General features: G+C 43.2%; 2 protein-coding genes across 2 annotated transcripts in view; both read left to right on the forward strand.

Annotated features, from left to right (window-relative positions):
- LOC106575228 (von Willebrand factor D and EGF domain-containing protein) overlaps positions 1-15,410 on the forward strand; it is a 52,390-nt gene that overhangs the window by 7,150 nt on the left and 29,830 nt on the right. Inside the window, 7 exon segments of the mRNA XM_045700372.1 lie at positions 2,062-2,254; positions 6,072-6,177; positions 11,745-12,032; positions 12,625-12,827; positions 13,101-13,560; positions 13,685-13,963; positions 14,213-14,474. Of these exon segments, the coding sequence (XP_045556328.1) occupies positions 2,062-2,254; positions 6,072-6,177; positions 11,745-12,032; positions 12,625-12,827; positions 13,101-13,560; positions 13,685-13,963; positions 14,213-14,474 (1,791 nt within the window).
- LOC123728148 (von Willebrand factor D and EGF domain-containing protein-like) lies at positions 1,166-6,905 on the forward strand. The gene is made up of 4 exons (XM_045698793.1): positions 1,166-1,628; positions 2,062-2,292; positions 2,989-3,062; positions 6,072-6,905. The coding sequence occupies exons 1-3, from the start codon at positions 1,388-1,390 to the stop codon at positions 3,033-3,035; spliced, it is 519 nt and encodes a 172-aa protein (XP_045554749.1). The 5' UTR covers positions 1,166-1,387; the 3' UTR covers positions 3,036-3,062; positions 6,072-6,905.

The raw sequence follows: 15,410 nt of genomic DNA on the forward strand, positions 1-15,410 counted from the left end.
GCAACGGAATGCATGATCACGCAGTCGTCCGGAACAGCTGGTGCTCTCATGCATGCTTCATTGTTGCCTGCCTCGAATCGGGCATGAAAGGCATTTAGTTCGTCTGGTAGGCTCCCGTCACTGGGCAGCTTGCGGCTGGGTTTCCCTTTGTAGTCCATAATAGATTTCAAGCCCTGCCACATCCCACGAGCGTCAGTTTCGGTGTTGTAGGATTCAATCTTAGTCCTGTATTGACGTTTTTCCTGTTTTATGGTTCATCTGAGGGCATAGTGGAATTTCTAAAAAGTGTCTGGATTAGTGTCCCGCACCTTGAAAGCGGCAGCTTTAGCTTTGTGCGGATGTTGCCTGTAAGCCATGGCTTTTGGTTTGGATATGTACGTATGTTCACTGTGGGGATGACGTAGTTGATGCACTTATTGATGAAGCCAGCAACTGAGGTGGTATACTCCTTAATGCCATTGGATGAATCCCGGAACATATTGCAGTCTATGCTAGCAAAACAATCCTGTAGCGTAGTATCCACGTCATCTGACCACTTCCTTATAGAGCGAGTCACTGGTACTTCCTGCTTTAGTTTTTGCTTGTAAGCAGGAATCAAGAGGATATAATTATGGTCAGATTTGCCAAATGGAGGGCGAGGGAGAGCTTTGTATGCATCTCTGTGTGTGGAGTAAAGGTGGTCTAGAGGTGTTTTTCCTCTGGTTGCACATGTGACATGCTGGTAGAAATGAGGTATAAAGGATTTAAATTTGCCTGCATGAAAGTCCCCGGACACTAGGATTGCCGCTTCTGGAGGAGCATTTTCTTGTTTGCTTATGGCCTTATACATCTCGTTGAGTGCGGTCTTAGTGCCATCATCGGTTTGTGGTGGTAAATAGATGGATATGAATAATATACAGTAGATGCTAACTTTATTGGTAGATAGTGTGGTATACAGCTTAACATGGGGTATTCTACCTCAGGCAAGCAATACCTCAGTGGGAAAACGTTCAAAATCAGCAGGGGATCAAATACTTTTTTCGCTCACTGTACAAGCCAACACAAATTAGAAAGACCATTTTTACGACCCTAAGCCTTATGCTTTTTTGAAGGGAAAATATTCAAAATGCTATTTCATTTGTGGCTACTTATGTCATTATTAAGATACGATTATTTCACAGTTCTCCTGCATTGTCTCCACGTTCCTGGGTAACTCCAGCCGAACACATCTCCGGCTAAAGAGAGTGAGAGCTTCTACGCTGGAATTAAAGTAAACCATCATGACCAAAACCCTCGTCATTCTGAATGTGTTTGAAGCTGGTATGGTTGTTGGTTGACCTCTAAATTGTGTATAATCAATTGTTGAGCATTAAACGCCTCCTGAACTGCATCTGGTGCTGTAAATTAAATGAAGATTGAGCCCAGACTGTCCAGGAACCTGTGTCTGTACTCTCTCTCTCTCTCTCTCTCTCTCTCTCTCTCTCTCTCTCTCGCTCTCTGCCTGCAGTTTGTTCCAGATGTGCTGCACATTGCGGAGGACGGTAAGGAGCATGCTGTAACCATCCACAGTACAGTGCCTATCCCCTGTTTCGGGACAGAGCACGGCCGACCATGTGGAGTCATTCTCACTCTGTGTGTCCGTGACTCAGGTGAGAATTAGAATTGCCTAATTTCCATGACCATGCCATCATAATTTGTATGTATTTGTATTATTGAACCTTTATTTAACTAGGCAAGTCAGTTAAGAACAAATTCTTATTCACAATGACGGCCTACCCTGGCCAAACCCTAACCCGGTCGACGCTGGGCCAATTGTGCACCTGTAGTGACGCCTCTAGCACTGAGATGCAGTGCCTTAGACCACTCGGGAGCCCCACTGTGTGAGCCAGTGCTTACTGTACTAGTGTCAGAGAGGTTTAAAACCAAGAGACTCAACATGCAATTACTTTTGTTTACAACCATCCAATCCTTTCTCAGATCTAGGGGCTAGGGGTTGATTTCATATGCAGGCTTGTCTTGTCTTGCAGCTCTGTGGGGGTATTTACTAAGCAGACACTGTTATGTGTCCTGTTACCCTCCCAGACAGCCTGGATCCAAGCGTGGAGGCCCCCAACATGGCCCTGTCTACCTGCCAGGTGGAGCTGCAGCCTATTGCAGCCTGCAGCCGCAGTCAGGGGTGTGCCTGGGCCAGTATCACCCTCACCGCCGTCACAGACTTCACCCGCGACGGCAACCGCCCCAGCCTCCTCAGCGCCACGCCACACTCTGACGTACCGTGCCTCTGGAGAGGGATACACCCCTACACCCCTCAAGGTCTGACCTGGAGACCCATAGAAATATAATTACAACACATTAGAACACCAGAATGGAATTAGAACTTTAGAATATTCTAATGATCTTTTCTACGAAACCACGCCTCTGGATGGACTATAGCCCCACCCCACTCAAGATCCGAGAGAGAGATAATGTAGCTGTCAGCCTCAGAACAGCTGCTTTTGACACTAACAGAACTGCAGTAACTGTCTGCATGACATAGCATCACAGTGTTTAAATGGTTCAAGAGAAGACTGTAATGAACCAACGACAAATCCCTCACACTGCTTTTCTACGTGAGCTTCCACTCTTTCCTTTAAACTAAGTCTGAACATTACTCATGTAGCAAAACCGTTGTGTCCTCCTAAACTTCTGACTTCCCCTTTGTTGTGTCATCACTCAGTCATGCAATCAGGCTAGCCACATCTGTGTTTAGTGTTTTAGACATGAAAGCATTTCGCCTGTTTTTCAGACGCACAGACACACACACACACACGCACGCACGCACGCACACACACACACACACACACACACACACACACACACACACACACACACACACACACACACACACACACACACACACACACACACACACACACACACACACACATGAAAGCCCTGTGCTGTTGCCGACACTTTAATCAGCACGACCAGAGTGGGTCACGCTAAGCTTTGTTCCTCATACCTCTACAGGTCACAGTTCAAGATGTTCCCACTGCAAGCTGCTACTCTCTGACTGATCCGCACATCATTACATTGGATGGCAGGTAGGTAACTGGGGCATTGTGGTTAGCATGCTGTGTACTCTGTTGCTCAGTTGGTAGAGCTTGTCGCTTGTTAGATTCCCAGGACCACGCATATGTAAATCACTTTGGATTTATGATTTATGTAACTTTGGATAAAAGCATCTGTTAAATGGCCTATATTATTATTATACACTGCTCAAAAAATAAAGGGAACACTTAAACAACACATCCTAGATCTGAATGAAAGAAATAATCTTATTAAATACTTTTTTCTTTACATAGTTGAATGTGCTGACAACAAAGTCACACAAAAATAATCAATGGAAATCCAATTTATCAACCCATGGAGGTCTGGATTTGGAGTCACACTCAAAATTAAAGTGGAAAACCACACTACAGGCTGATCCAACTTTGATGTAATGTCCTTAAAACAAGTCAAAATGAGGCTCAGTAGTGTGTGTGGCCTCCACGTGCCTGTATGACCTCCCTACAACGCCTGGGCATGCTCCTGATGAGGTGGCGGATGGTCTCCTGAGGGATCTCCTTCCAGACCTGGACTAAAGCATCCGCCAACTCCTGGACAGTCTGTGGTGCAACGTGGCGTTGGTGGATGGAGCGAGACATGATGTCCCAGATGTGCTCAATTGGATTCAGGTCTGGGGAATGGGCGGGCCAGTCCATAGCATCAATGCCTTCCTCTTGCAGGAACTGCTGACACACTCCAGCCACATGAGGTCTAGCATTGTCTTGCATTAGGAGGAACCCAGGGCCAACCGCACCAGCATATGGTCTCACAAGGGGTCTGAGGATCTCATCTCGGGACCTAATGGCAGTCAGGCTACCTCTGGCGAGCACATGGAGGGCTGTGCGGCCCCCCAAAGAAATGCCACCCCACACCATGACTGACCCACCGCCAAACCGGTTATGCTGGAGGATGTTGCAGGCAGAACATTCTCCACGGCGTCTCCAGACTCTGTCACGTCTTTCACGTGCTCAGTGTGAACCTGCTTTCATCTGTGAAGGCACAGGGCGCCAGTGGCGAATTTGCCAATCTTGGTGTTCTCTGGCAAATGACAAACGTCCTGCATGGTGTTGGGCTGTAAGCACAACCCCCACCTGTGGACGTCGGGCCCTCATACCACCCTCATGGAGTCTGTTTCTGACCGTTTGAGCAGACACATGCACATTTGTGGCCTGCTGGAGGTCATTTTGCAGGGCTCTGGCAGTGCTCCTCCTGCTCCTCCTTGCACAAAGGCGGAGGTAGCGGTCCTGCTGCTGGGTTGTTGCCCTCCTACGGCCTCCTCCACGTCTCCTGATGTACTGGCCTGTCTCCTGGTAGCGCCTCCATGCTCAGGACACTACGCTGACAGACACAGCAAACCTTCTTGCCACAGCTCGCATTGATGTGCCATCCTGGATGAGCTGCACTACCTGAGCCACTTGTGTGGGTTGTAGACTCCGTCTCATGCTACCACTAGAGTGAAAGCACCGCCAGCATTCAAAAGTGACCAAAACATCAGCCAGGAAGCATAGGAACTGAGAAGTGGTCTGTGGTCTCCACCTGCACAACCACTCCTTTATTGGGGGTGTCTTGCTTATTGCCTATAATTTCCACCTGTTGTCTATTCCATTTGCACAACAGCATGTGAAATTTATTGTCAATCAGTGTTGCTTCCTAAGTGGACAGTTTGATTTCACAGAAGTGTGATTGACTTGGAGTTACATTGTGTTGTTCAAGTGTTCCCTTTATTTTTTTGAGCAGTATATATTAGTGTTACACACAGACTTGGAGACGAGTACCCACTTCACATTTCACATCCCCATTCTTTCCCCCAATAGGCCTTCATGTACACTGAAATACACTTTGGATTTACGATTTATGTAACTTTGGATAAAAGCATCTGCTAAATGGCCTATGTTATTATTATATATTAGTGTTACACACAGACTTGGAGACGAGTACCCACTTCACATTTCACATCCCCATTCTTTCCTCCAATAGGCCTTCATGTACATTGAAATACAGTGTGTTTCAAAAAATGTTAATGATCAAGAAGAGCTATTTAAATCACCACTCCACCTCCTGCTAACTGATTAAGTTCTTTACTGTAATTATTATTATTAACTATCCTCTCACAGCTCACTACGTGAGAGTTTGGTCAATGCTGGTACTTGAAAACATTGCAACACCCAATACTCAGAGATAAATATGTTAAAAATGTTTTTCAGACCGAACAGGTCCGAAGGGGACCAGTCCATAACTTTCTAAATGGATAGAACATTTTAAAGCCTATTTATTTTTAAATAATTGCTTCACCTTCATTGTGCTTATGCAATCTCTAGATCCCATAATCAAAATACATTTTTTGCTTGATTAGATGGAAAAGTGTTTTTTATATGATAATTATTGTCACCGATCCCTCCGGAACTTTCATTACGCACACCTGTCCCCTATTCCCACTGATTGCATTTGTATATATGTGCCCTTTGGTTTCCATTGGGCTGTTGATTATTGTTACTATGTCCGTTGGTCGTGTGAGTACCTGTGCTGTGTGTTTTGGCTTTCGTACCATTGTGGATTGCGCATATGATTACGGGTCTAATCCTGTGTGTTAATCATTGTGCGCTTGTGTTATTTATTCAAGGTACTCATCGCTCTTTTGTTTGGGTTTCAACCCTGTGTGTGGTATATGTGTTTGTTTGGTCTTCGTCCCCGATTACATGGCACGCTGTAATTTGGGTGAAATAAAAAAAACTATGACGTATTCCTGCACCTGTCTCCCGAATCATTCATACCAACGTGACAATTATTGGAAACTAGGTCTTACCATTTATTTGAACTTACCAGTAAAATAACTTTAAAATAACTTATTTGATGCACATGTTCAATTCTAAGAAATTGTCGCAAATGTTTCACGAGCAAGATGCACAATACATAAATGTTGTTTTGGTATTTTAAGTAAGAACATCACAGCTATGATATCAGTCCAATTTATCATCATTGTTTTAAGACCTGTTTCTCCCCACCAGACACTATGAGAACCAGCAGACGGGTACCTTCATCCTCTACAAGAGCCTTCACCGAGCGTTCAAGGTCCAGGCTCGTCAGTGGGACTGTGGCAGCCGCCATTATGCTGTGTCCTGTAACTGTGGAATGGCGGCCAGGGAGGGAAACGAGATTGATTGATGACATTTTTTTTTTTTACCTTTATTTTACCAAGTTCGTCTCATTGAGATTAAACATCGATTTTACAAGAGAGACCTGGCCAAAACAGCAGCACAAAAAGTTTAATACAAAGACACAATTACAACATAAAACACAAAGCGCTACAGTTTAACACATCAATTTACACATTGAGCAGGCAAGATGCTTTGGGGAAATCACTAATTGATTGAATGAATGATAGATTGATTTAATTTATTTGAAAATTAACCCTAAAAGTGCTAACAGAGGTCAAAAGGAGGAATGAAACGTAATCACTCTTTTGTATACTAGGGGTGCATGGTGCTGTATGAATGAATGACATTTTTATTTTCGTGTCAAATCGTCATTTGGCAACCCATCCCTTATGGGATTAATTGACACATTAACAAACATTACAATAATTCACTATGGTAATTCAATGATAATTCTTCTTCCGGCGTTCTCTGCATTGTGCATCACAGAGTGAAAAAAATACAATACATCAATACATAATAGTCAATAAGGTTATCCAAACAATAATTACATCCCTAGAGCAGTACAATAATATACATACATACATACATACACACTGCATATATACACATAAAAACATACAGTTGAAGTCAGAAGTTTACATACACTTAGGTTGGAGTCATTAAAACTCGTTTTTCAACCACTCCACAAATGTATTGTTGACAAACTATAGTTTTGGCAAGTCAGTTAGGACATCTACTTTGTGCATGACACAATTAATTTTTCCAACAATTATTTACAGACAGATTATTTCACTTATAATTCACTGTATCACAATTCTAGTGGGTCAGAAGTTTACATACACTAAGTTGACTGTGTCTTTAAACAGCTTGGACAATTCCAGGAAAGGTTGTCATGGCTTTAGAAGCTTCTGATAGGCTAATTGACATAATTTGAGTCAATTGGAGGTATATCTGTGGATGTATTTCAATACCTACCTTCAAACTCAGTGCCTCTTTGCTTGACAGCATGGGAAAATCAAAAGAAATCAGCCAAGACCTCAGAAAAAAATAATTGTAGCCCTCCACAAGTCTGGTTCATCCTTGGGAGCAATTTCCAAACACCTGAAGGTACCACGTTCATCTGTACAAACAATAGTACTCAAGTATAAACACCACGCTGCCGTCATACCGCTCAGGAAGGAGACGTGTTCTGTCTCCTAGAGATGAACGTACTTAGGTGCGAAAAGTGCAAATCAATCCCAGAACAACAGCAAAGGACCTTGTGAAGATGCTGGAGGAAATAGGTACAATAGTATCTATATCCACAGAAAAACGAGTCCTATATCGACCTAACCTGAAAGGCCCTCAGCAAGGATAAAGCCACTGCTCCAAAACTGCCATAAAAAAGCCAGACTACGGTTTGCCACTGCACATGGGGACAAAGATCGTACTTTTTGGAGAAATGTCCTCTGGTCTGATGAAACAAAAATAGAACTGTTTGGCCATAATGACCATCGTTATGTTTGGAGGAAAAAGGGGGAGGTTTGCAAGCCGAAGAACACCATCCCAACCATGAAGCACGGGGGTGGCAGCATCATGTTGTGGGGGTGCTGTGCTGCAGGAGGGACTGGTGCACTTCACAAAATAGATGGCATCATGAGGATATATTATGTGGATATATTGAAGCAAAATCTCAAGACATCAGTCAGGAAGTTAAAGCTTGGTCGCAAATGGGTCTTCCAAATGGACAATGGCCCCAAGCATACTTCCAAAGTTGTGGCAAAATGGCTTAAAGACAACAAAGTCAAGGTATTGGAGTGGCCATCACAAAGCCCTAACCTCAAGCCTATAGAAAATGTGTGGGCAGAACTGAAAAAGCATGTGCGAGCAAGGACGCCTACAAACCTGATTCAGTTACACCAGCTCTGTCAGGAGGAATGGGCCAAAACTCACCCAACTCATTGTGGGAAGCTTGTCGAAGGCTACCCGTAAGGTTTGACCCAAGTTAAACAATTTAAATGCAAAGCTACCAAATACTAATTGAGTGTATGTAAACTTCTGACCCACTGGGAATGTGATGAAAGAAATAAAAGCAGAAATTAATATTTCTCTCTACTATTATTCTGTCATTTCACATTCTTAAAATAAAGTGGTGATCCTAACTGGCCTAAGACAGGGAATTTTTACTAGGATTAAATGTCAGGAATTGTGAAAAACTGAGTTTAAATGTATTTGGCTAAGGTGTATGTAAACTTCCGACTTCAACTGTATATACAGACAAATAAATACAGAAAAGAAACAGAAGTCACTTGAACCCAGTCTGACACAAAGAGAAGATTCATATGGTAGACAAGCCTATACACAATATATATACACGCATCATTAACCACATAGAAGCTAAATATTTTTACTATTTAATTATCGGTAGCCGTTTTCTTTTATTCCATGCTATATGTAAATATTCTGCAAACGGAAATACACAATAGACAAAAAACATTTCAATTTCTCCTCATCACTCAGCCACATAATGGCAGGGTATACCTGATGTGCTTTCTGGAGTAAGAGCAAGCCTATATCGAGGTAGAAAGGGCAATAGAGGATAAAATGAGTTTCATTCTCTATTTCATTGAGGTCACAATAATTACATAGTCTTTCCTCTTCCATTTCACCATAATACTGACCTGTTTCAATACGCAGAGGCAATATCCCTGATCTTACCTGTTTCAATACGCAGAAACAATATCCCTGATCTTACCTGTTTCAATACGCAGAGACAATATCCCTGATCTTACCTGTTTCAATATGCAGAGGCAATATCCCTGATCTGACCTGTTTCAATACGCAGAGGCAATATCCCTGATCTTACCTGTTTCAATACGCAGAGGCAATATCCCTGATCTGACCTGTTTCAATACGCAGAGGCAATATCCCTGATCTTACCTGTTTCAATACGCAGAGGCAATATCCCTGATCTGACCTGTTTCAATACGCAGAGGCAATATCCCTGATCTTACCTGTTTCAATGCGCAGAGGCAATATCCCTGATCTTACCTGTTTCAATGCGCAGAGGTAATATCCCTGATCTTACCTGTTTCAATGCGCAGAGGCAATATCCCTGATCTGACCTGTTTCAATACACAGAGGCAATATCCTTGATCTTACCTGTTTCAATACGCAGAGGCAATATCCCTGATCTGACCTGTTTCAATACGCAGAGGCAATATCCCTGATCTGACCTGTTTCAATACACAGAGGCAATATCCCTGATCTGACCTGTTTCAATACGCAGAGGCAATATCCCTGATCTGACCTGTTTCAATACGCAGAGGCAATATCCCTGATCTGACCTGTTTCAATACGCAGAGGAAATATCCCTGATCTGACCTGTTTCAATACGCAGAGGCAATATCCCTGATCTGACCTGTTTCAATACGCAGAGGCAATATCCCTGATCTTACCTGTGCACATAGCGATCTCTTGTTTTTAGGTAGGTTATACATAATATATCTCTCACACACTAATTAACCTTTACTCAAACAAAAGTTTCTCAGTTTGGGTTTATGATTAATCTCCTCCACCCAATTGTTTTCATATTGCATCAACAGTTGTTTTTTTTAATGTCTCCCTTAATTTGGTTTTCATACTGACGTTCACAGTCAGACTGTTGAAGAAGGTCAGACATTTCAGTTGCCCAGGCTCCCCCTATGGATAGATCCCATTGAAAAACGTTTCTGGCAGTTGGCGTATCCAACAGTCTATTCCGAAGTATCACCATACGCGCCTTCCATCTCACATCACAGGGGTCCCAGCCCATGTCATTAGTTATTGCAAGCAGAGGTGCAAACTTGTGGACATCTAAAAAGCAAGGTACTGCTCTGTTATGAACATGTTCTTTCTTTAAAATACCTCTTAGCGCCCCACACACCTGCTGAATAGTCCAGAACAGGACACACGCACATCTGATACAGTTTGGAATACGTGGCATAACCAATATCTTTGATTGTTTTAGTTTTTCCTATAACTCCCCCAAGAGCTCTACTTGCTGAGTCGAGCAGGGCAGATGTTGCATATAGAAAGGTAATATGTTCATCAATAAAAAGACCCAGATATTTATAAATGCTAGTAAACTCCAGAATGTCTTCACCAAAACAAAACTGAAAAACACGTCTCTTTTCTAAAAGTCATTATCTGTGTTTTTGTCTGGTTGATCATAAGTCTCCATCTTTTACACCAACAGACTGCACATAATAACATGTTCTGAAGGACTTTTCCAGTTTCTGCCATCAAAATAGTATCATCAGCATATAAAAGGATACTAAGCATTTCCTCATCATATCTTACTCCAATATTTAACTGTTCAATTTCTTTTGCCAAATCATTTATAAACAAAGCAAACAAAGTCGGTGATAAGGCGTCTCCTTGTTTTATACCCGAGGGTGTGGGAAACCAATCTGTACGATATTCATTAACATGCACACAAGCAATTGGCACTTTGTAAAGAGACTGGATTGCTTGATAAAATTTCCCATCAACCTCTGTCTTTAACAAACTATAGGCTAAAAGATCCCTATTTACAAAATCAAATGTAAATGTCGACTCAATAGTCAACTTTCTGATAAAAGCACCAAATTTGGCACAGAGGTAGATGTATGTACCCCTAAAAGATATAGATATGGAGCCACCCCAGATCTGGATCCTGGGAGGGCGTGGCAGCCAGTATAAATAAAACATAAATTACCTTTCATTCAATATCTCTATACCAATTTGAGAGTCTCATCTTTGATATGCAAATTAAACTGAGTTGATAGCCCATAGAGCTAAAAGTCTGATGGCACCGGCGCCCATATCGCCTATATCACCCATATTGGTGGCTCAATCGCCAATTTGTCAGCCTTTGAGTACCACAGAAACATAACACTTTGAATGAATAACAAACAAATGTTCATAACAAGTGGCAATGGATGAAATTGATCAAAATATCTCTTAAAATATACAAAGACTTATATTTTGAAATATTATATTTGACTGTAAATGTATGACCATTTTTTGATATACGCTTATTGTGGAGAATTTAAACCATTTATGTCACGACTTCCACCGAAGTCGGTTCCTCTCCTTGTTCGGGCGGCGTTCGGCGGTCGGCGTCACCGGTCTTCTAGCCATCGTTGATCCACTTTTCATTTTCCATTTGTTTTGTCTTGTTTTCCTACACACCTGGTTCTCATTTCCTTCATTACGTATTGTGTATTTAACCCTCTGTTCCCCCCATGTCTTTGTGTGGAATTGTTTATTGTAAGTGCTTGTGCACATGTTGACTGGTGCGCGACGGGTTTTGTACCCATGTCTTGTTATTCTTTATGCCGTTGGTTTTGCAATTAAACTGCTCCGGCTATTACCTAGTTCTGCTTTCCTGCATCTGACTTCCCTGCCACTGGTTACGCACCCCTTACAATTTACTTGTGTTACGAAAGGTTAATAAAATAGAAAGTGGTACTGCTTGACAGACAGTGTCTCTTTGCAATCATTACCAATTTGCGGTAAAAACATACTAAAAATAAGTTGCCGCTTTTAGGGTTAAAGAAATGCATATATATACAGCTTGTAAAAACAGTAGAAAACTATAAGGATAACACAATACAGTCAATTACCTATTTTTATTTTGTGGTCCTTAAGGTGGTCATGCTGGACATGTGTAACGGTCAGCTTCAGGAGACCAGGCCCCAGCTCTCTCTGAAGAACCTGGGAGGATATAACAGTGGGTCCAGAGGGACCAGCGGCTCCAGTCAGTATCGGATCAAGATCCATGAATCTCATCAGGGGAAGAAAATCACAGTAGGCATTGGTTCATTTAAAGTGATTACTTTTACCAAGTAGGTTTACCCATTCAATTGTTGGGAGCATACATAGCTTGTGTGACTTTCTTTTTGTACAGTTTTTTCTCGGGTAGTCAGCACCTCTACAAGCATTTTTGGGTATGCGTCAGCTCATGCTTTTTACTAAAGTCATTACCACCACTTTTATGGGCTGTTACCTCCCTCACTGTCTAGACAGGTTTGGGGATGTGTGACTTTGTGAGCCCACTGAGCCCAATATTGCATGAAACAACTTTTACCAGTCATGGAAAAACACCTTTCTGCTAGGGGCAATCTACAACACTGTACGATTGATGTAATGTAATGTCCAACACTAGTTCTCCAGATAGAAAGATCTGGAGATTGATGTTGTTGTTTTGATGGGTTCCTTTATCTACTACACTGATCCACACAAGAAAACTATGAGTGAACTCTTTCTGTAATATGCAGTTTGCATTAAGATCTGTTAGAATTGGCATCTGGGTGAAATAAAGGTTAACTCTTACTTTTATAATATATAATAATATATTCCATTTAGCAGATGCTTTTATCCCTTTTTATTCCTTATGTAGTTGATCTTACCATCTGGGGCCTTTGTGAGGGCGGACGTCAGTGATTGGGGGATGAGCCTGTCAATCAGAGCTCCCAGTGTGGACTACAGCAGTACTACAGGACTCTGTGGGACGTTTGACCGGAACGGTCACAACGACTTCCATGGACCTGATGGGACCACCAATGGGAGCACTGAACAAGAATGCTTTGTGCAGGAATGGAGGTAACTATTAATGATTCTATATAGATCTGAGAGAGTTCCCCTGAGCTTGTAGCTGTTCAGTGTACATTCCCACACCCCTTTCCTTTTGGTCATTTAGTTTGTAAGTGAATTGTTGTTCCGTAACAACCTTGGGTTACCTTTTCTATTTTAGCTGGCATGAGAAAAGAAAGCCTTTATCAAATTCTGTGTTATCCCCAAGGCTTACTCTAAGTCAGAGTCTGATGAGATAGCTCATTGTCTGATCCATATCCCTCTGTTTCTTCTTTGTGTCAGGCTAGCCGCGGGGGAGAGCATATTTGACACCATGCCCCCTGTTAATGGAGGTGGAGGAACTACGGCCTTTCTGTCGTGTCAGGAGGGCTACAGCATGTCTCTGCATTTCGCCACGGGCCACACCAGAGATAGCCACTATAACTTTAACCCCTTGTCGCCCCAGCACCAGGCCCAGTGCCAGTCTCACGACAACGTGGATGACACCTCCGTCTTCCCCTGGGTGGACACTACCTCTGAGTACATTAGGAGCGCTGAGCCAGAACAAAGTGGCCACCAGGGAGTGTCCATCCTGAACGTCCCAGCTCTACCTATGGAGATACACAAACAGCCTAGTTCCCAGATGGTGGACTATGGTGGTTTTGGGGACCACGGGGATAAGAGTGAGAGAGAGATTGACAGGGAGCAGAGAAGAGACTTCCTGGTTGCCGTAGACGACAACATGCCCAAGCCAAAGAGACAGGTGTTCTTCCTTTGGATTTTATCTTCTATTTTTGTTTTTCTTGTTGTATAGTGTCCTTGAGTTTATTTGAATGACCCTTGATATTATTTAAGCATTTTTCTATTGTTATTATTGTCATTATTAGGCACTGTACGAGTTCCAGCCCATCTTCACCTCTCAGTCCCTGAGCCAAGCGGACCTGGAGAGCTTAGCCTATTTCTTCCCTGAGGACCACCACCTGTCTGCAGAGCGACCAGCGGCCAAGCCTGTGTGGCCCACCCCGAGCGGGCTTACCTCGGTCAAGGCCCTGGAGGTGTGCCAGCTAGCCCTGGGGAACTCCACGGTGGGAGCAGTGTGTAGAGGGCTGCTGGGCTGGAGGCTGGAAAAGGCAGTGGACCTGTGCATGCTGGACCTGCAGCTCAAGGTATTTCTGTTTATGTCTGCATCTGAATGACGCCCTATTCCCTATATAGTTCACTACTTTTGACCAGAGCCCATAGGGCAGGGAAATATGGTGCCATTTCGGACACTACCGTTGTTGATTTTGTAACTTGTAAGTATATGTCTTGTCTGCCCTTTTGTCAAGCCAGTTGTACAGTGTGCTCATGGATTTCAGTTTCCATTGACTGCAATGTGAGTGCAGTTAAACTTGAACTTCTTGAACTTGATGTAGGATGACCTGGCCTGGGAGGATGCTCTGGTGCCCTACCTGGAGAACGAGTGTGAGAGGAGGCTATTGGAGGACACGACCCAGAGGGCCCTGGAGCTGGGGGAGTCCATGGCCAGGGCCGAGATGGAGGGGTTTGAGGGGATCGCTGGGACGGTACTCACCGCACTGCGCTGCCCCAACTTCTGCAACGGGAACGGCCAGTGCACTGAGTGGGGTTATCAATGCTATCCTGGCCACAGCTTCTATGACTGCAGTCTGACTATCAGTGAGTGTTCACTTGCAAGCTGCTCAGAGGTTGGGCATCATTTGGCGTCAAAACAGCTTATCTTGAAATTGGATTTAATCAGCTTATTGGTCATTTTGTTGTTAAGTCTACAACATTAGACTACTGCACTCTCAAGTTATTGTTGATAGTGGATACAGTGAGTAATCCTAATCCACATCCACAAAGGAGTGCTGATTTAGGATCAGGTCCCTATGGTCCATATAATTCTAATCTAAAAGACAAAACTGGCCCTAGATCAGTACTCCTACTCTGGTATGCTTTGTGAACACAGACCCTGATTGAGAGATGGGAGATAGTAGGATGCAGTTTATTACCAGGAAGAGGTCCGGGCATCCATCCGTGACATCTCCCTGTGTGTTGTGTGATTTATAGTAGTTGATCTGGGATCAGGGTCCTTGGGGAACACATCAGGGCACGCCAATAAATCCAGCTAATAGCTGATCACAGGCGAGCATCAAGTCTCCCCCTGGGCCACAGCACAGATCAGGGAGGGGACATTGAAGGGGCATTGTCTCCTCTTTTGTGTTGATTGTTTGTTGTTATGTATGTTATTCAAGCAAATGCCACCAAGTTTAATATGTAGAACGTAGAATCAAACTAGAATCAAAGAAGGCAGACATACTAGTACTGTACTTTATGCAGACAGAGTCAAAGTGACTTTTTCCAAGTGTTAAACTCATTCTGGCAGTTATAAAACAGTTCGCTGCGTCATGACAATGTACATGAACATGACCTCCCAATGCTATGACTTTGTGTCTGGCTGGTGATGTATTTATTGCGACCGTCTCTGTGAATTTACTAACTGTGTTGTAGTCAAGGACAACGTGCCATTTTGTCACGTCATACGTTATGTATACATGAGTACCCTCGAATTCATGAATCTTCCATTTTGGTTTGTCAGCGAGTGGGCTTGTA

Source organism: Salmo salar, chromosome ssa17 (genome assembly GCF_905237065.1).
Source record: "Salmo salar chromosome ssa17, Ssal_v3.1, whole genome shotgun sequence".
Taxonomy (NCBI): Eukaryota; Metazoa; Chordata; class Actinopteri; order Salmoniformes; family Salmonidae; genus Salmo; species Salmo salar.